The 23,144-nt window shown below is 36.0% G+C and overlaps 2 protein-coding genes across 3 annotated transcripts; both read right to left on the reverse strand.

Moving 5' to 3' along the window:
• Positions 1–1,114: 1,114 nt before the first annotated feature.
• LOC132617012 (uncharacterized) lies at positions 1,115–11,017 on the reverse strand. Of its 2 annotated transcripts, none has more exons than XM_060331854.1 (11): positions 10,683–11,017; positions 9,318–9,506; positions 9,130–9,183; positions 8,368–8,478; positions 6,305–6,367; positions 5,904–6,158; positions 5,304–5,450; positions 5,178–5,205; positions 3,979–4,049; positions 2,659–2,718; positions 1,115–1,592 (listed from the first exon to the last, which is right to left on the reverse strand). In XM_060331854.1, the coding sequence occupies exons 1-11, from the start codon at positions 10,884–10,886 to the stop codon at positions 1,524–1,526; spliced, it is 1,251 nt and encodes a 416-aa protein (XP_060187837.1). In that variant the 5' UTR covers positions 10,887–11,017; the 3' UTR covers positions 1,115–1,523. The 2 variants fall into 2 exon arrangements, with proteins under 2 accessions (XP_060187837.1, XP_060187838.1); XM_060331855.1 differs by having other exon boundaries at positions 10,634–10,800.
• A 1,032-nt stretch (positions 11,018–12,049) lies between these two features.
• On the reverse strand, positions 12,050–22,921 carry LOC132617046 (peptidyl-prolyl cis-trans isomerase CYP59-like). Its single transcript, XM_060331912.1, has 14 exons — positions 22,691–22,921; positions 21,716–21,820; positions 21,220–21,337; positions 21,010–21,060; positions 19,765–19,856; positions 19,584–19,683; positions 18,499–18,621; positions 18,342–18,419; positions 18,155–18,201; positions 17,989–18,044; positions 16,351–16,391; positions 14,997–15,099; positions 13,082–13,214; positions 12,050–12,982 (listed from the first exon to the last, which is right to left on the reverse strand). Exons 1-14 carry the CDS (start codon positions 22,786–22,788, stop codon positions 12,334–12,336), a joined length of 1,794 nt encoding a protein of 597 aa, XP_060187895.1. The 5' UTR covers positions 22,789–22,921; the 3' UTR covers positions 12,050–12,333.
• Positions 22,922–23,144: the final 223 nt, after the last annotated feature.

Below are 23,144 nucleotides of genomic sequence, written 5' to 3' on the forward strand. Positions count from 1 at the left end.
ACAAATGATACATATCATATACAAAAATGATACATACCTTAGTGATTCATATTTTATACAGTTTTTATACATTACAAATAGATAATGATACATATTTTTATACACACACGATACATATTATATACAAAAATCGCCTCAGAGTTTTTTGGGATATTTCTTACTAAATATACACATATTATACATGTTTTGGGATATTTAACCTTTAGTGACGACTTTTTTAATTGTCACTAAAAACTTTGATTTTTCTGTAGCAACCCTTTAGTGGCGACTTTTAGTTGCCACAAAAGTCTTTTTTTTTTTTTAATGGACTACCCAGCCTTTAGCGGCGAATTTTTAAGTCTTTTGTGGCAGGCTTCCTACAGGTTTTGGCTACCAAATGGGAATATTTTATGGCCTAATTTTTGGGTTTGAGAATAGATAGGCCAACGCATGGATTATTTATGGCCCAGCGGCCATTTGAGTCCTTTTCCCTTTTTTTAAACGAACCAGACCCGACTCACCAGAAAAAAAAAAATCATGTGGCTATAGAAAAATACATCTACTCAAAAAAAATGAGTAGACTTTTTTTAAAGCCACATAGTATTTTTTTAATCAAAAATTAACTAAATGATTATTTTTTTTTAAATCCGTCAGCAAAAAAGATATATTTGCACCATTTTGTAACGGCATGAGTATATTTACACCACTTTTATAACGGGAGTATACCTGCTCTAAATCTCAAAGTTGAGGGATATATTTGCACATTTCCCCTTTTGTATTTTTGTTAGGAAAGCAAGTTGCCACAGTGGAAGAGCAAATCATATGGTGTCACAGCGAAAACTAGCACATTCTAATGGAAAATAATAGTGATAGTAACCGGGAAAACAGCAAGTCAAGAACGACGTCTTCTACATCTAGTATTTCCTTGAGCTACATACTATGGTAGGTTAAAGGACACCCTCTCATGAAAGAGAATTACATACCACTACATACATCTTTATTCCTTGCCCACACAAACGAAATCAAGAAGCAAAAAGAGTTTAAAAAAAGAAGGTTCCAAGTACCTCCCTCAACCATGCAGCTAAGCTTTTCAAGCTATAGAATTATAATAATGCAGACTGCCAGACAATTCATAATCATCGAACTGTCAAAATATTCTACTTTTGGAACTTCTTTTTTCCGTTCTTATTTTTAAATCATATGCAGTGCCCATATAAGGCGTGTGGGGGAGGGTGGTAAGGAGTGAAAAAATTACAACAATATAACACAAGTCGAAAGACCTATGGACATTGAATGTTACATGACGAGCCAAAATTGAGATGTGTAGCGACTGAGTAAAGAATCATATATCTATCTCATCAGCACCAGTTGCAGTGCCTTAAAAATTCACAAACCTGGCTAGCTCATAAAATATAGGCTTCACGAAAAAAAATCTCTCCATAGCAAAATCTGCTGTGCCAGAAACGTGAATGGTTCAGAACAACCGTGGGCATGCGTGGGCATCATAAAAATCCGTGACATCTCCTTCACCAGTTGTGTTTCAATTAGACATTGAACCGGAACAGCATTATATCCCCTTCTTGCACAACATAATCTTTCCCCTCTAACCTCAACTGCGTACACAAAGATAAATCATGTAACCAGCTTGATCTATTCTTTTGTTTGCACGGGTCAGTAGGCACAAAGAAACACTACTTACATTCTGTTACACATGTAATTAGCTTCGTGGGGAAAAAACTACATACTAATAATTACATGAGACTAGCAGCCTCCTTATAATTTGGGGGTAGGGAGGCAATAAACATCTCATTTTGAAGTGCTGGATTCAAAGTCAGGAGGTCGGTAACAGCTATCAATATCCAATTACATAAATAAGGATTATTAAGGGAGCTGACATGATAGTGAAGTGGTCCACTAAATTTTTTTAAAAAGGTTCACTCCAGCAAAATGTTATCCAATCAATACTAAATACTAATCAGGAAATGACACCAAAAAACAACCATGGATTCTTTACTTGTGTTCGCCAAAGCTTTTTGCTTCAGGAAGCTATTTTGGTGTTACCACTGCATGTAATTATGTGCTTACAAGCCAAATATAGATATCTAAGGTTATTTTATGGACATTTTTTTAAAGAAAGTTTTTATTACTAACATTGAAATGTTTAGCTTATTTACTGTTACTTTAAATATTTATCTATATTTAAAATTATAGCACAATCACAAGTCCTAACTTTTAAACTGATTCCTCGAGACATTTCCGGTACCTAAGGAATATCTGGGTACCTTTGGGTCATGGGGCAGAGGCGGGGCCAAGATTTTTAGTTAATGGGTTTTGGACCACATTTTTTTTGCACACTGGGTTCTGTAAAGATTATTTGTACATATTAAATGAATTTTTAACACAAATACAGGGTTCGAGCCAAAGTTACTGGTTCTGCCAAACCCTTAACCACCACTGTGGCTCCGCCCCTGCATGGGGGAAGACCTTATTGGGTTCAGATATATCTGAAATTGTAAAGAAAGCATTAAGTTTTCAATTTTCAATCATAACATTGCTTTACTGTCTCAATCAAATACAACAAAGACATTTTATACACTTCCCCACATCAGAGGTTGTCAAAAATCAAAGCAAGTAACAGAATCAAGAAGAACCATAAATGATCAGAAAGTGCCAACTTACAAGTCCTTTTTCCCTTGCCGCTGCAAATGAACCAGCAGAAACAAAGTCATCATAAGCAACCTGCAAAGAGGCAAAGTTGACAAACCAACTTAAAAAGCTTTTATTAATAGGTAAAGGGGAAAACCATTCAAAAACTTGTAGAGAAAAATACTTGGCTAATAACATACCAAGACCATAAAAATACACCTAGATGACGAATCATTGAAACTGTTTATTTCTAAGGCTCATCTCTCCTGAAAATAACTAAGGATAACTACTGTAGTTCTATGTTAGCTGTGGTAGAGTTTGTTCACAACAAACTCATCCGAGCTTGGGTGTGCATACGAGGTTGAAAGGGGATGGCCAACTCAGCTGAAATGGTTCCAACATCTAGTTTGTGGCCAGTTTAGCCTTCTTCCATGAGAAAAACAACTCCAAACACTCATAAGACAGTTCTAAATAGTTTCCACACATTCAGCATGTGAGTTCCTGGGCTACTTGAAATGCAAGACAAAAGATAACCACACGATTAAACATAAAAATGGTAACATAATGGATCTAAACCTTCAAAGTCACAACATAACAAACCAATCCTAAATCAATTGATCTAAGATCCACCCTATTGAGGATTCCTATATCCACTACTATTTGTCAAAATGGAGCTAAACGGATGTTGAGGATTCATATAACTGACCCAATTAGTTTGGATTGAATCGTATTTGTTGTTGGTTGAGCTAAGATCCATCCTATTAGCAGCTAGTATTTGAACATCTTTTAGGTATTATTATATATGCACAAACAAGCCCAAAAAGCACCAGAATAACATTTAAACAAAACTTATATGATATGGTAAAGTGTTGCACAGACTCATAATTCATAAATTATAACAATGTTAACAAAGTCTTAAATTCCCAGCCGTACTCAATTCTTCATTGCCAGTGATAATCACATATGACCCAACAAAACGGTTCGATCAAGCTCCACCTATCATGGGTAAACTTGCTTTCACTTGCTCTGTCCATCTAAGGTAATTATTCCAGAAATGGTTACATCCAGTCACCTAGATCAATCACATTTATTTGTCTTCACCAAAGTCCAAAGTTCGCCATTGTCAGCATATCTTCATCATCCAACCAATGTGAAGCTTTAAACTCTCAATCTTTATCTTAGCAATATTTAGGATATATTTGCATGCCTATTAAATTTTATCAGAAATATTGAGTATATGGTCTTCCTCTAAAGCAAAAACAACGTACATGATGAAAGTCTTGGAAGTAACTAAAGCAAGTTTACCGTTTCTTACGACCTTTGCTATTTTTAACATTTTGACATGATACTCACCGTCTCTGCCCTGATGAAGCCCTTTTCAAAGTCGGAGTGAATAACCCCAGCTGCTTGGGGTGCAGTCATTCCTATATAATCGTAATGGTTAGAGAAACATGTTCAGGATAAAGGATTGTAAAGGGTTAGTTGCCATGTCGTCAATCAAGAGCCTATCAATTATTCAAATCTGTAACCAATTTAAGCAAATTATAGAGGATAATTTACTCTAGCACAATATTCAGTTAGAAGTTCTCTATAAAAGAAATTTTGGAGGAAAAAACAGTTTTAGTCCCTTTGTTGCAAATTCCAAATTCGGTCCCTCTATTTATTTAGTTTTATTTTTAAACTGGTACTATTCAATTCGGTCCCTCTATTTTTAAGCACATAAAACCTCCATTTTTCTAGTGGGCATTCCCGACACAACAGTTAAACAAATATTAAAGGCTGCCTCTCTTTCTCAAATCTCATTACTTATTGGTGGAAAATGATAAACAAATCAATGAAGTTGTACATCTTGAAAGTTGATGTCCGACGACAACCTCCTCTTGCTTTTGTCTTTTTCACCTTCACTATCTTGTTGCATTGCTTCCTTCTACCATAGTTGAATATGGTATACAATTATATCTTATTTATTCTTGAAAATTCTGGAGAAAATTGACCCACAATAAGGAAGAGTTCGACATCAGAAAAGGAAAAGGAACTAGGGAGAAGAAGAACTTCCACGTGAAGGAGCCCGAAGGGGAAAAAGTGCTGCATATGGTTGTTTGCACGAGCTGACAAGGGAGAGAAAAAATGCAGCAACCCCGAGAGGGAGATAAGTGGGAAGGCTGCTGGTTGGAGGGGCAGAAAGGAATGAGACTTGCAGAGACAATGTGAGAGGAGGGAGGAGGGACAGAAAATGACAAGCATGATGAGCTTTTTTGCTTTCCTTTTTCCCCTTTTTAAATGATTAAACTCAATATTTTAAGAAGAAAAAAAGACACTAGAATTTAAAAGAGAAGCTAATTTGCCATTTAAGCTACTAAAGACAAGTAAGCAGATTCTAAGAAGTGCCACTAACGATAGGACAAAAGCGCAAAAAATAGGAAAAGTGGAGGTTTTATGTGCTTAGCCAAATAAAAGAAATCACCAAAATTGGAAGTAATATAAGAGAGGGACAAAAATTGCTTGTTTTTCACTTTAAGAAAAGAATAAAATAGAGCAAATATAGGGCAAACCTTCGAGTATAGTCCAAGCTTTGGTTTCCTGCAAGTTGACCAATAATATACTCAATACTCATAGACTATAATACCAAAAGCTATGCCAACAATCAAAAGTCGCTACAGCTTTTTTATTTGTTTCACCTTCTCGCCAGAAGTGAAGTACGTGCGCAACCCTAGGAGACCATAAGTTTCTCTGATAAGATTTCCTAGGCCACTTTCATCGACACCAAGAGATTTCAAATATTCCATTCTTTCTTCTAAAGGAAGTTCAGATAGCTCAGATTCGACCTGCAATAGGAAGCCCAGAAATATGTAGCAACTGGAAGTAACCCTCTGATGCCAAAAAGATTTTAATAGTGCAGAAAGCTAGATTCACTTTGACAATCATAATCTTATACCCTAAAGGAGGAAAAGCAAAGGATGCATATGACAAAGAAAACAAATTGGTAAATAACTGCTCCTCTCCCTAAAATGGTTAAGAGATCTTGACCGGTCCCAATTTCCATGAAGGTCATTTCATGCTTCTCACCCCCTTCTCTCAAAGAAGGTAATGTCAGATATCCCCGGGATTTCCTTCTGGTATTAGTTTTATCATAGGAATTTCTAGACTTCTACCAAGGACCACAAGAAGATATGACAATTAAAGTAATTTGCAATAGTGCTCCCGCTGAAATGGAATAAGCCGTGAATTTTGATCGATTCAAATACAAAAGGGAAGTCTCCTGAAAGATGTCGACAAACCTGGGCTGAAATAGTTACCACACCAGAATTTAACTCAGAAGCTGTTTTTATTACTTCCTTGACATGAGGATTATTTTCAGGCTCAGCCACCTCTGATTCCGCTACATTTGCCACAAATATGACAGGCTTCATTGTAAGAAGACAAAGCTGCTTTATAGCATCCTTTTCAAACTCCGTCAAAGATACTGATCGTGCTGGTTTTCCAGCCAGTAGTGCTTGTTGTATTTTCTCCAAGGCAGACTTTTCTGCTTCCTCCTGAAACAATAATATCAAAAATAGATATCCCAAATGCAAAGTTTGTAAGGTACCACTAGGATGCCACCAAACAACAATTAACATTTTAAAACCTTGCAAGGATGAATTATTCACTTAATCTCCCAGAAACTAAAAGAGAAGTTTACCTTTACTTTAGCTTGTGAATCTTTAGGTCTGCTCTTTTTGAGTTTCTCCATTCTTTTCTCAACCTGCATTCTTGTAAACTTAGTGCCATTAGTTGGCTCACATACCAGGAAACTTTACAAGGAGAAAGGAATACAAAGTTACTGTTGAAGAAAAGAAAGAAAATATCATCCACACCCCTTGTCTTGTGCACGTTTTGTCGGACACCATCAGGAGCCTGGCATGCATGTTTCATAGGTACATTGGTCACACTACCCAGTGTAATCCCACAATAGTGGGGTCTGGGGAGGGTAAGATGTACGCAGCCTTACCCCTACCTGGGTAGGGAGGCTGTTTCCGATTGACCCTCGGCAACCCTCCTCCTTTATCCGGGCTTGGGACCGGCAATGTGAGCGAGCTCACACAGGCGGAGTTATGTTTCATAGGTACATAAGAATCTATTATTCATATACACTTCTCGTGCTATACTATTAATATCACATGTGATCGGATTCTTATTTTGTCCATCTTAATAAAAAGCATGTACCATTTATGTTTATGTCCTCTTTTTCCTCCAAGTCGTCATCCTGAGATTCTTCCGCATGCCTCCCCATGAGCTATACTCCTAGTTCATGTGGGATGAATGAGGAGGCTCGGGTAAGTAATTGCCTCTCTATAAGCAACCAAAAATGAGCAGAACAGTTCCAGTTATCGCCATGATAATTTATTATTCTATATTACTTCTATATATCCTGCATTGTCTTACTTGAACCCAACCAAAATGAGATATATTGCAAATAAACCATCTGCATAGTTTATGTACTTCACTTCACTCTCAACTAAAATTTAGACATCAACTCAGGAGGACTTAAGTATGATAGGAAGCATAGTTCTTCTCCACCTGATGTTGTTAAAAAGGAGAATTATATTCATCCCCTATAGTTATGAAACTAATGTTTTATAAAAATTAATAGACCCCGCGACAACAGTTAATTTTCATTTAACTTTGTTTTTTCCATTAAATGTGTTAGTCACAGATTTAGAAGGCAAATTTGTATTAGATAAAGCAAGATGGTCCAAAAGCATGACTAAGTGTTTTATTTTCAGGTCGTATTGTAAGGGTGTGGGAGAACTTTTATTTTTAACACGTGGCAGTCTTTTCAAGAATGTCCCAGATTTTTTATTGCAGATTAAGTACAACAACTACTACATCTCAGTCAGTCCCAAGCAAGTTGGGGCAGATTTAGTGATAAACTAAATTATTTGCATAGAGCTTAATTGAAAATCACTCCCCTCAACCGAAGATAAAGAAGTGTTCATTATTTTGAAGTCTGCTGCACTAGACAATTACTGACCCACAGGATATCTACTGAATCTCCATTCTGGAATGTACGAGAATTTGTGCAATGAAATAACTACATCAAATTCATTGATTTCTAATTCTTATGGATAATTCAACCATTATATTACTAACATTCATCCTACACCGACAGAGTACCATAAATAATCGTGTCTTCTTTTTTTTTCACCTCCCTTATAAAAATTATGATGTTAAACAGACAGAGAAACTTAGAACTGACACTGGTCTGCAACAAACAAAGAAAGTAAATGACCGTACTTATAGTTTCAATAACAATTTTAAACTATTAGTACTATAACCAGATCTCAAGCAAGAGATACTAATTTAGTATGTCAAATATGCAATCTCGTTTCTCTAACAGATTATATCACTTCTTCATAATACACATCTAAAAGGTAACCTACATGCAACAGTACAAAGGCTAACGAGTTGGCTGTCAGCATAACAGCCAAGAACACCCATAGCTTTCAATTTCCATGAAGATCATATGCTAATAACCTCTCCCTCTGCAAATCATAAATTCCAGTGACGAATGACTACTGGATCTGATTTCAGAAAGGAATGAAGTTCTACCGGAGCTATAGTGAAAAAGAGAAGGAAGAAAAAGTTTAAATGGATCCCAAAGACAACTGCTTTTTCCTTAATTATTTGGGAGATTTTCACGCAGTTTCTTTAAACATCACACATTAGCATCCTGTAAATGTAAAGAAGAATTGTAAAAAGTACCTGATCCATGTCTGTGAATACTAATTCCAAGTTGATTACATCAATATCAGATTTTGGATCAACCTTCCCACTCACATGAACAATGTCATTGTCCTCAAAACAGCGTACCACCTAAAATAGTACACAAAAGCAGTTCCAGCAAGCAACGAACAGAAAATGTATGACAGAACTTTTTTTTTTTTTTTTTTTTAAGGAGAACTGTTTTTTTTTTTTTTAATCAAGATGACAGAACTGTTTTATAATCAATAAGGAACTCAAAGCGTGCTGATGGAGCACTCTTCCTTCTCTTTTACATGCTCATAGGCTAGGAGTGCAACATAACAGAAAAATAAAGCCTTATAACTCAAAGGAGAAAAGAAGGCTTTGGAATGATTTATTTAGATTATTTTCATATTCGAAATGCATTTGAAGTATTAAATCTAGGAAGAAATAAGACAGTTTAAATATATAGACGGTAACTGAGTAAGTTCACAAGAGCTTCTTTCCTGACTTTAATCTCAAGTAGACCATGGCAATCTTAAGTGATCCTTCGAAGGATGCTGCCAGATGACAATTTCTTCATTTCTTACCAAAAAGGGATACATCAAGATCTATATTTTAATATTTTTCTCTCGTTTTTATACCAGGATCAAGTCACACTCTTCAATAAGGTCAATCAAATAGATTCATCATTACTTCCATGGAAGTGGGCTCTAACATGAAATTCAACATAACATGAGATTACAGATAATAATGAGAAAGGAACTTGAAAGTATATAAAACCTGAAGTATGGAGTCCACTTCACGAATATGTGACAAGAACTTGTTCCCCAGGCCCTGCCACAGAAATGTTTTATGAAACTATTGTCATATCTTCAATTTATAATGCCATTGATGCAATGATACAATTTAAGTGAAAACATTGACTAATATTAATTGATGCTGAGAAACTTTAGGTATTGGGAATAAACCTCTCCTTGACTGGCTCCCTTTACAAGACCAGCAATATCAACAAACTCTATCGATGCCGGGACTGCTCGTTTGGATTTGCTTAGATCAGAAAGAACATTGAGGCGTGTATCAGGGACAGCAACTATCCCTACATTTGGCTCTATTGTGCAAAAAGGAAAATTGGCAGCCTGAGCTTTTCCATTCTCAACCTGCAAGAACATAATGATGGCAATGGCTATTAGGATAAGTGACCAACTGCAAACATACCAGCAGATAATCAAATGAATTATTTGAAAGCAAGCTACAACGGTACAATGTCAAGTTTCCGGCATATGTTATAATTCATTAGCTTTTCAGACTGGAATGCACATAGAATGTACCATAGTAACAGACTAATGGTACAGATCAGCCGACACCAGCTAGCAAACAAAAACTTAAGAACTGTCGAACTGGACCAACTAATTTGCAACAAATATATGTAATAATGTAATAGCATTGATAACTATTGCATAACCCATTCTGTCCATTAATGCTAGAGCGTTTCAGAGATACCTGAAATTTAAGATACAATTTGATCTACATCGATTACCATTTTGCTGGCTTAACACATGAACTGACACCCAACTCCTCGAACTTTGATATTTAACTCCACGTATATAAAAATAATCGTCAAGAAAAGCTAGCTTTATACCCACTTGATCCACAAAACGAGAGTAAACACACAAATTCTTCAATAAAATGATTTTTTTTCTCAGCATGTAGAATTATGAACACGTTCATCAACTCAAAATCTCAGTTAGAGTCCCTCTGACTAGCAAATAACATCCTTCATACAGATATTTAGTATGCACTTATCAAATAGGATAACATCAGTTCGGCTCTCGAAGAGCATCTAGGAATATGCTCAACATCAATTATCCATTAATTTCCTATAGAAATGTAAAAAGCTATCCAAATTTCAATTAACAGCATCTACCTTCAATTCCTTATAATAGAAACACCAGTAACTATACTTATACTCCAGTAAACATCTAGCTAATTAATAAAATACAATATCCAAGTATTTATGCGCATAAATTGCAATTCAATTTCGAAACTTCTAGTAACAGTTTGTGAGTTTTAATTTTCAAAATTTCAGCATTAACAGCATCTCCAATTTCTCAATTAACAGCATTGTACCTTCAATTCCTTGTGATAGAAACACCAGTAACTATAAACACTTGTAATTCAATTTCTAAGCTCCTACTTCCAGTTTCTTAGCTTTAATTACATTACGACTGGCATTTCTACATAGTGCTGCGTCGTTGCAGACGGAAAGTTTCGAAAATAGACTTACAACGGCATTGAATAGCATTATACAATCCTACTTGTAATTCACGACTTACAACGGCATTGAAGAGCGTGGATTTGCCGACATTAGGAAGGCCAACAATACCGGCACGCAAACTCATGCTTATCTTAGCAACGGAAAAGCGCCTTTTAAAGAGTAGCACAGGATGTGTAGATTGTGAGAGTCTTAAAGAAGAAGCATTGAAGAAAGAAGACACTGCCATTGAAGGAAGAAGCTGAGAGCACACCATTCTCGCCATTATTACCCACTACCAAGTTGAGTGAGTGGTAACAATTAGCACACACCGTTGCGGCTATCTATCGCCCTGCTTTACAAATTTTTCTTTGGTTCCAACTTAGTGCGTGACGACGGTACACCTAAAATTAGATAATTAGTGGCCGTGTTTGGACATTACGATTGTGAAATTTGGAAAGAACAAAAAAGGTAGTACTCCATTTGTTTCAATTTATGTGGCGCACTTTTTTTTTTTACTTTGTTCCAGAAAGAATGTAATATTTCTATATTTAAAAAAAAATGTGAAATAATTTACCGCCGTACAAATACCTCAAACTTGTTTTGAACCACAAATTTTAAAAGTTTTTATTTCTTTGTTAAACTTTGTGTCTAGTCAAATGATGGCACATAAATTGGATGGAGGGAGTGTTTGTTTTCAAGTTGAAAATGGTATTTAGAAATTAGAATTGTGTTTGGACATGAATACAAATTGGAGTTGTTTTTGAATTTTTGTGAGCGATTTGGAGTGAAAATTGTGAAAATAACTTTTTGAAATTTTTCTAATTCCAGAAAATTGTAACAATTCTATAACCAAATAATTTTTCGAAATAATATTCCGGGAAAAAAAAGTGAAAACTATCCATGGCCAAATTGACACTTTCTTTGGTTGAGTATTGACGTAGAAAAAAGCGTTAATATTATTTTTTTTAATTTAAGCAAAGAAAAAACATTATATCAGAGTTGGGATTAATTAGTTAAATTAATTTAAATTTCTTAATTTTATAAGATGTATGAAGTAAATAAAAGATAGAGTCTAAAGTGGAGGGAAGAAAATAGCCTTACATATGCTTTGGTTCAATCTATCTATCGGTCACACTCCTGGGTAAGAGTTGTACAAAAGTTGTCAACACAACTGCTTGCTCCGGCTACGTTTTGAATTCAGTTCAACACTCTCCTCTTTCATATAACAATTAGAACTTACACAAAAACTTGAGGATTTCAAAACAAAATTACAAGAAACAGGAAAATATTTGGTTCATTGTCGACATAATTTAAATAGCTGAAACTGTGTCCATCTTCTTCTTGTATGTTTAAAACTTCTCTCAAATTATCTTTGATTTCAGTTCATCCTTGTATGGATTTTTCATTCAGCAACATCTTTGTCTAATAAGCTCTTTTTGCCAGCCCTTTAAAGTTAACCAATGTCCTTTATGCAAGACTAATTCATAGAAGTTACATACACCAAAACAAAAGTGTTGAGCACAAAGGCATAATACATCGAAATATCAGTATCTAGCTAAGTTATCCAGGTTCTCGCGAATGATTTTCACCGACTTAGTTCCTTCTGCCACGATCATTTTCACGAGCTCCATCACGATGACGGTCATGGTCATGGTCACGATCACGGGCTCGAGCATCATCACACTCTGACCTTCCCCTTCCTCTATCTTGCTCTTGTCCTTTTCACCGACTTAGTTCCTTCTGCCACGATCACGTTCACGAGCTCCATCACGATGACGGTCATGGTCACGGTCACGATCACGGACTCGAGCATCATCACGCTCAGACCTTCCCCTTCCTCTATCTTGCTCTTCCCCTCTTCCTCTATTCCGGGAATCTAGTTGCTTCTTTTCATCTCTCTCCCTATTGTCTCTCCTATTGTCTCTGTACCTAACTTCATCTGCATGACCACCATCATACTCCACCTCATCTTTCCTATCCCTCTTTTCACTCTCCCTCCTATAACCCTTATCTCCATGCCACACGTTATCCGCATGTCTCCTATCATGATCTGGTCTCTCTCCCCCAGCCTTGCGGTTATCATAATTAGTGTTTCTTCTATAATCCAGATCGTTTCGACCCCTATAATCTCTCTCCTTCTCTACACTTGATCTCGTCCCACCTCCATGATGCCTCTCTTCAGTTCTGTAATCTTTACTTCTCTCCTCCTCCCTATGGCGTTCATATCCATCTCTTTTTCTATCCTTCCGGGCTCCATCATCGTCCAATTCCCTACGTTTAGGATTCTGATTCTCGTAATGTTTTTCACCTTCAAAATCTCTTCCCCTCTTATTTCTTTTTGGACTTCCAGCAGCATCTTCATCAAATACCATTTCATACCTTGAATCAAATGTTCACAAGAGTTAAAAAAAAAAAAAAAGGAGTTTTAGAGAGAGAAAAACAGGAGGAATGAGGCGTGGGCCATTTGTAACTACTAACCTTAAGTTGCCATCTCCGCCACGTTGCTTGTTGTCTTCTTCTTTAAGTACGTAGTTCGAATGCTGTTTGGTGGCATCACCAGTGCAGTCTTTAGCCATATGATCAAGAGAACCACATTTGAAGCAACCTTTTCCTGAAACAAAATAAATGCTATCGATCAGCTCTAATTGGCAGGGGCTGCAACGATGTTGTTTGCTACCATATGTTCCAAACGTGCAGATACACATAAGAGGTATTTTGAAACTACTTTAAAATGATAAAGTCATTATAGAAAGACATCAATAAGCAACCTCACATAGGGATATTTTACTTGAGATTATGGGGAACATTTCGCTGGCAAGTTTACATGGGGGGATATGCTGGAAAGGCAGGATGGGAATGCAGCTTGGGATGGTGCTATATGGCCAAATGATTTGGAAATCCAAAGCTCCTACTAAAGTAGCTTCTTTTAGAAGGGCCGCAAGCACATGAAGCTTGTCTGACGCAGGATTAATCGCAAAGAAGATGTTTTAACTTTTGTAGCTGGTGCTGAAATTGCAAAAAGATGGTGAGACAGTTGATCACTTCCTACTGCATCGCTATTTTGAGTGGCATATTTGCTGTATGCTTAAGGGGAGCCTTGGAGCAACGTGTAATTGTCCCTCTTGGCTTATGTATAGATATTGATTCATTCACACAACAATTTGCTTCTCGTAACAACGAATTAGAAGAGATGTCAACCGGCAACCGTATCTGGAAACAACGATTAGTGGATATTGGTACTGTCACTGCACAGCAAGCAAAGGATTGGGGATTCAGTGGTGTAGTATGCTGGGATTTGCGAAAAGCAGCACCTTACGATGTTCATGACCAATTGGATCCTGACATACCAGTAGGTACCAGAGGAGATCGCTATGATCGTTACTGTATTCGTATCGTCCCTGTGTGACCTATAGGTCACAGGTTCGAGCCGTGGAAGCAGCCACTAATGCTAGCATTAGGGTAGTTTGTCTACATCAAACCCCTTAGGTGCCGCCCTTCCCTGGACCCTGCTAACGCGAGATGCTTTGTGAACCGGGCTGCCCTTTTTATATTTGTTGTTTGTTCCATAATCTTATGGAATTCAGTGGATTATGCCAACCAATGTGAAGCAAGCCCTCTGTAGTTGGCAAAACTGGAGTTTGAAAAAGAAGCAGAAGGTCTGAGAGACCATTCCTTTGTGCATAGTGTGGAGTGTTTCATTCGAGAAAAATTGAAGATGCTTCAAATGGAAGGAGGAGAACACTGCTTTAGTTAAAAGCAGAAGTATTCAGAATTTGAAAATTTTGTGTAATGCTGATTTTGTTTTTGATGTTGATAATGCTGGAATTTTTGGAATTCTCACAGCTATAAGCGGATTTCTACCCCGTATGTTTTTGTACTTGTTCAGTACAATCTTGGTACTCAGATCTGTTAATAAAACTTACTTTTACCTATCAAAAAAAAAAAATCTATCACCCTATTTGGCAACCTTGAAGGGAAGCTCCAATAGGATAAACCTGTTAAATGTAACTCATTTAAGGAACATAATCTGTCAATTGGTTACACCAACTGAAACAGAAATTTTGTCTTACCTGATAAATAAAACAACTGAAACAGTAATTAGTTTTAGGGGATCACATGGCACTGAATAGAAGTATCAACAGTAAATATAAAATCCAATACGCACTTGCGTGGACACAAAAATCATACTAACATATGCACAGATGAGCAAAGTATCTGATATCAAATACAAACCGCCATACAATCAGATGACATCATCTTACTATAGCACTCAGTTTCTTTTTCTTTTTTCTTTTTTTTTTTTGGATAAAGGACTATAGCACTCAGTTTCTAATGCAAATAAATCCCATTGAAAATTGATAGACAAACACATTACACGATGGGCACAGCTTACCTTTACCCGCTTGGTCTTTGCGTCGATATTGGGACCACAACTTTGCAACACTCTGGCTGAAATCAACATGTATCCTTCGATCATCAATTAGAGCATTATCCATCTACCAAAAATTGCAAAAGTGAGTCATCTAAATCATAGTTCTCCCACCATATATGTCGCTACCTTCTAATAAGTATTAACAAACACACAACTTCAATGTTCACGTAACAAGTTAATGAAAATAAAAGAACAAAACAAGCTAGACGGAAATATTGTTCCATAAAAGGAAAGTTCTACCACATATTTCATCACATCCAAACATTGCAAAGATTCAACTTTAGATCACACCTCTTTTATCCATTGAAAACCACATATTGTTACTTGTTCCCATATGTTCCTCGACTAAAATGCTTAGGATAAACATTTTAAACCTGACCTGGGAAAAATAAATGCTCAACAAGACATTTCATTTGAGTGGGAAAAGCATGTTTTTCTAACAAAAGGAGGAAGCAAAAAGAAAATATTCAAATTATCAGAATCTCGTTCATTCAGTTTAGATTTTGGAAGGCAACCACCTCATATACAATGCAAAAGCTAAGGTTGTGGTTAAACCACTTGTAACTCTATTGCATTAGTACGACACTCCTCTTTCTGCCCATTTTCATCTCCTGGTCATATCCAAGGGAAAAGGAAAGATAACCTTTTTACAATCTGTAGATTATGATGCCACAGAGATCAAAAGGTTCAGGAACAAGAAAGGGCAAATAAAAATGTACAATCTAAATGACTATATGCAACAGGATGATATAGCCTCTGAATCAGTCAAATTCATTACCTCAACAACTATGTATCAGCTCATCAGTTGCATAAATAAAGTACCCAAAGATCCTAAGTTCTGTGTCACTCAAGAATGGGATCCAAAGAGGACAATCCCTTCATAAATTAAGCAGGCAGATCTTGGAAAGAGACATAATGCCAAGAACATGTATATCAAGCAGTTCTATAAAGCAATACCCACCAATTAGGTCCAATTAAAAAAAAACACCAATTAGGATCTTTAAAAATCAAGCTTTCCAATTGCATGAAATAATGGTATCTCGCACACATTATATTATTATTTTTAATTAAAAAAACTAGTAGTATGGGCGCTTCATAATCAGTATTCACTTTCCTTACACTTAACATCAAGATCTTACAGACCTATCAAAGGATAAGCGTCCATTAAATGATATCTATTCTAACACCGGCATTCAAGTTTTACATTCAATTTGGAGCTCATTAATATGAACTCTTAAGCCATTTGATAGATAAACACAATCAATTAAATATATTTTATATTCCAATCAAGGCAGAGCTAGTTCGTCTTTACTACCTTATAATATGCTTGTTCACAGGCTTCGTTGTCCTCAAACTCTGGCAAAATAAGAAGTTATAGTTCAGTACATAAGGAAAAATATACGAAAGAAAGCATTCACTTGCACTACGATTAATTGGGGGTAAAAGAAGAGAGGACGCAAAACAACATAGTTAAATAACTGTTTCCCCAGTTTAGTTGGTAAGCAGACACAGTAGGGGAAACCAAAAGTGAAGCTATGAAACTCTCTCTACAAGGTTTTCAATCCCTTCAAAATATAATTAAAATAAAAGAGGAAGTAGGTTTCATTTTGCCTCCCTTGTATTGTGCACTTAGGGGGGGAAACTTGTGTAACGTGTCGCTAATTCACACAACGGAACTTGATACGAGGAAGAAGGTATGATCTAAATTCTAGGGTTTATGAGCTTGGAACTAAGATTAATCAAAAGCAATTCATGTGCGGAGTATAATCATCAAAAGGAAAAGGTTTTTGGGTAAGTTATTCCAACTGTATCTGCTTTGGGAAAGAAACAGAGGCAAGGAAAGTTGTAATCTATTATTTTCTTGCATCCTAACAAAGATATTAACAGATCAAATATTGATTAGCAATCATATTATCATCTATGATTCTGTTCTTCATAGTGACTCAGGTTCTAATGAAAAGTTCTATCAAAGAAGCTTCTGCATGATTTCTAGATAGAATTTGAGCTTTCAAGTCCTAAGTTCTGTCCTCTTGCCTTCTCTTCTAGTCTCTCCTCAAAGCTCATGCAAAGAGTAATACCCCAACATTCTATTGTTTTTGTTTCTTTCATATTCCTTCAATCCAAACAAGCCCTATGGTTAACATGGGTTATTCCTAGTGAGGGTGGCAACAGAAGAGCATCACAGCTAAAGGTAACGCAGGTTATAATATGATTGGTGGCGATGCGAATAAGAGATACCCGCCTTGTGTTTAGAGACGCCTCAGCAGAGAATGTAAAGCAGGTCAGGGATTCTTAATGGAAATAAGATTGTGCATTGAGAGGGAATGGACAGAGAATGGTGATGACATTCACCACCTTAGATGATGATAATCAAGGTGTTGCCTGTTACAGTAGATCGTCATTTCTGAAAAAAAAAAAAAAAGGTACCAACGAAATCAATTGGAGATCAAGGTGTTAAATTCAGCTACAAGTAGCATACAGCTAGTTGAGGCTATCAATCAAAGATTTGAGGTATCATACTGATCAGATTACTATTGAGAACTTTGCCTTGGACAATGATGATATAGTATATTATTGGTATTGTTTTCAAAGGTATATAGAGGCACGGATATCGAGCAAACATAGCGTGTCATCCTTGGTTCATATAATTTAGAGAACTTTGCCCTAAATAGTGCAAAAGTAAAAAGAGGTCTTCCTCAGGTGATTGGCTGGTCAACACCAGCTGCTCTTTTAAGAGGTTTTTGACACCCTCGATGAGCACCAAAGATACTGATACTATTGTACTTTGTACCACGCCTAGACTTGTTAGCAAGCATGGGGTAACTCACATCACATCGTTAAGAGTTTAAGATTATGGAGAAAAACATCACTGGGGAAGCAGCAGCAATAAGGTGCGTATATTTTTGTTAAGCTTTAGTACCTCACAATTGTTTCAGTGGAATCTTAAACTTACCAACGAAAGCATAGCAGAGGCTATCCCCAGTCTTGAAGTCCCTGATAATTTCAGCACTGAGGAGAACAAATAATTAGAGATGAGAGAAATTTCACACATATTCATAGATAGGGAAGAATAAATAGCATGTAAAAATATTCGAAATATCAAGCAGTCAATGACTTACGATGTCACGGTACCAAAGCGTGAGAAAATTGTATACAGGTCTTCATCCTGCATGGAAAAATATTGTCAATAGGACCAGAAAGAAAGATGGCATACTTGTTCTAAAATTGGAAGACCAAGAACTAAAGCTTAGACAATCACTGTCCTAAGAAAAGGACCTTAAGCACAAGATTAAAGAAGAAACTCACTTCAGTAACTGGATTCAATTTACATACAAAAAGCACATTGTCAGGCGGCTTTATCTCAGCATCAGGAATGTCCCCTACCTGTGACACAAGTTAGTACAATTACAATTTGGTCGGTCGACAATTTTTGAATGATCAAACAGTTAATAAAAGTTCTTACACTTTCAAGTACTACTGCTCGCGAATGTGCTTCTTTTTCACGTAGAACCTCCTCAAGTTCTTGTATACCTATTTGCTCATCCATTGGCACCCAATCATCTTCTAGTCGTACATCATCTTCAACCTAAGTAGAAAACAAGATGTAAGGGCACGAAATGGATAAAAAGGTGATGCTTGAAAGTGGACAGTGAATATGTTAGGGATATTATTGCATATTCTTTTTTATGAAAATTTCATTCACTGCCATTGCCAAGGAATATGGGTATAAAGAAGAGCCTTAGGTCCCACCCTGAGATCAGATCATGTGAGCAAGTCATGCAGTCTGATCGAAGATCAGGAAGGGAATCGCAAAACAGGCCTAGTGTTTTACACTACAAGAAAGAAAGAAATACTATTTTATGCAATACGCTTAGGAAAACAAATCTCCTAGTTTTTCTGTAACTACACATTATATAAATATACCATCTGACATCGGAACTCTATCATTCTTTTCAGATCAAAGTCCAAATACAAAATCCCTTGACTAACTATGGAAGAAGAAAAAAATTTCCAGATAGTGCAAAACCTAATAATCTCTATCATAATCCTTTAGCAAAAAGACCAATCTAAAAACAAGTAATATTGCTCTGATGCTCTATTTTCTGAGATTTATATTGTTAAAATTCCACAGAAGAAACAAGTTTTGCTGTAGACAAAATTCTAATTTAGTAGAATTTCATTGACATCCCATACTCAAGATACCTGATTATCTTGACACACTAATTTTAAATGGACATCTTTAGATGTTATATCAAAAGGAAAGAAGAAGAAAGAAAACAGGCAACAAAGCTTTTGCAGAGTCCATCGGTGGATAACCTACAGTCTAAAACTTAAAAGTTTGTCCGTGTACCAATTAAGATCTGCAAAATGAAAGAAATGAACTTCACAGAATACCATTGCATATCTTTTAAACATAATCTTAAATTTTACACAAAGAAGGATAAATAAAAGCACTGCAAATTCTATGGCTCTATTCTTGAGACGTATAGAAACTCGTAGAAACTCGTTGAGCTGAACAGGTGGACCGGTAATTTCTACATTTTTTACCTCATCTTTTGGCTTTCCTTCCGGTGAAGCATCTGGAACCAAATCGCTTAGTTGGGGAGGATCGTCAAAAGGATCGTCCAATATGTAAGTGTGTTTGATCCTGAAGTGTGGAAATTAACCATTAGAAGAGAGATCTACTAAATAGAGAAAAAAGAGAGCATAAAATACATCAACAACGAACCGGATATTTTTAAATGGCCTGCCCTTCCCGTCCACATATGCTTCATTTATCCTATTCAACGTCTCCTGCCCTTCTGCAATCTCCCCAAAAACCTAACAGAACAAAATCCATTGATCAAAATGTCAAGGATTGGAGATGGTAACAAATTTAAGAGAACACACAGGAGTAATATAATCAGAGGCTTCAAACCCTTTCGCCTCATATTATTTACAACGAAGTCAGCATAAATAACAATGAAAGAACATGAATGATATGGAATATAAATCTCAAATTAAGCAAAACTTGGTAGGAAAACCAAGACAATCAAAGATATAACATATAAAAATATTCCTTGACTTGTTATCTGTGTTGCCACAGTACAAGATATACTCTAGCACTCAGAAATTATGCATCATCTTCAGACCATAAAGAACATATAGAATGAAAGGTTGTTAATACACTTTACTAGTTATAAGACCTAGACAAGCACAAACACAGATGGTACTAATATCACTATAATGAGTGTGTATTTATTCAGAATATCTACAGAAAATCACAACCTTCTGCTTCACTTAAAATTTAAACCAACGTAGTGAAAATCGACAAGATAGGGGAGAATTTATGCGACCTTGGTACGAGCAAGCAAGAACAGCTTGAAATTAAGATATGATTACTTCGTCTCTCCTTGAAATTAGGCAAAAAAATTAAACATCACAAAATGTAGGGCAGCAAATATCAGAAATTATCTTGCCAAGTAGCTTTCTTCTTGTTATTACTACTAATGAGTTTCACAAAAATATTCCAGAATAGGATTCTCCAGGTAAAATCTGAGTAACATCAAAAAACATAACCCCTCATTAAATGAATCCTTATTTCTCTATAATTTTCATATCACCTGAAAAAGATTTCAGTACTAAAATGGATCCTTAAAAAATTTCAAAGGTAGGTGTATATATTTTTGTACTATTTCTGGCATAATACCTCCCACCTACTTGGATGCAGGTACAAAACAAAGTTGATAGGAACAATGACCTTAATGCCTGAGATTTGTGAAAGCACCATAGTAGCTAAGAAATTCTCATATGGTAGGTGCAACTTAGGTAAACAAATAAGGAAATGCTCATAGTGCCAAAAACATGGTTAAATGTTAATGCAGCTAACAAAGAATTCATAGTGCATTGGATCAAGGAAATAAGTAAAACTTTGATGCCTTAATAGAACAAAGAGTATCAAGGGATGAATAAAGTTTAGGATAGAAATACCCACGGTGTGCTTCCCATCAAGGTAGTCGAGATCATCACGCAGTGTGATATAGAACTGAAACCCAAAAAAAAAAAAAAAAAAGAAGAATGTCATAACTATATGATGTTGCATTACAAGCTATGAACTCGAAAGGCGCCACATGAAGACAAAAGGTACAAAAACTTCATTACAAAGGATTGTATGGAAAGCTAATGTGAGGGAAAAGTACGAGACCTGAGAAGCATTTAGGTTCTCCCCAGCGCTAGCCATGGCTACAGTTCCCATTTTTGAATGCTTCAAATCCAAATGAATCTCATCTCCAAAGAACCGAGCCTGCTCACCATATAAAAATCTGAAAACGCATTGAGTGATGTCATCAAGCTTATAAGAAACTTCATAGCCCTACTGCATTTTATAGCAAAAGACAATCTAAGACCCCCCTCCCCAAAAGAAATAACAGATGCTATAAATGATCCAAGGGTAGACAACACATTCAAGCCATTAATTGGAAATAAACCATTAAATATGGGACAATAGACATATTAGCCAACTGGACAGGATCCTCCACCTCCAACTACAAGGTTGGGACTTGAGTCACCAGTGAGTGAAACTGGAAACAGCGACTGTCAACCTCAGGTGGGGGGTTTGTGTTCACCATAACAAAGGAAAGAAAGAAAAAATCCACTGAAATAGAAAAGTGAATTTAGCACATTTATAACTCGTGACTTACTTATATACTGAATCTCCCCCGGACCCAGTTCCAGTGGGATCTCCAGTCTGGGCAGTGAAATCCTTTTGAACCGTGTGGAAAAGACAGCCATTGTAATACTTAATCCTACATCATCGAAGGGGGTAAGTTTATTAGTTTAATGCTCCTTAAACATATATGTATTTGTTTTACATACTGTTTTCATCGTGAAAGCAGTCAGATACCCATGTGTTACTGTACAGAAAGTAAGCTAACATACACAACTCATTCATAAGAGGTAGTTATGGCTTTCTGGGCACATCCGTATGAAATCGAATGGAAAGTTTGCATAACAATCGGTACAAAACTTTGATACATTATTCAAAAGCTGACAATTCGGATCTAATAAACCACAAGACAAAACTAAGCCAAATGGAAAAGCTATGAGCTAATAAAACTAAAACTAAAACAAGGAAAACTGAACTACGAAATATAATATTAGGAAACAAAAGAAAATTCCGAATGTGGATGCTATGATTTTCTTTTTGTATTTTCCTCAATAACCCAGGAATACTTTTTATGATTGTATTAGCCAAAGAAGTCCTGTCTGCTAAAGACAAATCCTCTACGGTTCAATTTGTTAGTTTCAATACATAAAAGTATACACATAGCATGTTGAAATTAAATAAACAGCTTTCTTATTGACATAAATACGAGACAAGATTAGCAACGAAGTGAACAAATTTCGCAAAATTATCTGAAGACAAGTATAAACAAAAATAATAACAGCCACAAAAGCAGCTTCAATGTAACAGAACATATTAATATACTTGCACTACTTCAGAAAGTTTTTGCAACGCATTAATGGACTTACTTTCGTAGTCAGCATATTGGTATTAAATAAATATGTTTCTAATTCGCATGAATACAAAAAATTATTTGAATATTGTAGCTTAATTCAGCAACAGACGAGTATACACGAAAAAATAACAGCGACAAAATCAGGTTCTAACTTACTTGCATAATTTCAAAAAGTTTTTGCATGTCAATGGGCAGCGATCCGTAAACAAGTCCATTACCATCTCACCCAAACTGGTCACTATCATCACCGACATTTTTCTCTAAGGACCGGATGGAACAAACGAGATTGAAGAGTTACGACGAGGGATTTTGGGTTCAACAGGTTTTTGGTCTTCAATAAATGGAGCAACTGTTTGTCCCCTTCTTTTTTTTTCCTTTTGTGTATTTTCTTTTATATATCTCGTCTCTTTAGAAGAAAAAAAAAACGAAACAATTTATAAGTTGCATAAAGTTACAGAGTTGGACTAATTTGGCCGCATTGGAAATTTTACCTCTATTGTCTGATTTTTAGGACCCTGTTGGCCACAATAATTATTTGCCTTTTTTCGGAATTTTTTTTTATTTTATGGTGTTTGATTGTAAAAATTTCAAATACAACTTCACTTTTTTC

This window comes from Lycium barbarum, chromosome 11, assembly GCF_019175385.1.
Source record: "Lycium barbarum isolate Lr01 chromosome 11, ASM1917538v2, whole genome shotgun sequence".
Lineage (NCBI taxonomy): Eukaryota > Viridiplantae > Streptophyta > Magnoliopsida > Solanales > Solanaceae > Lycium > Lycium barbarum.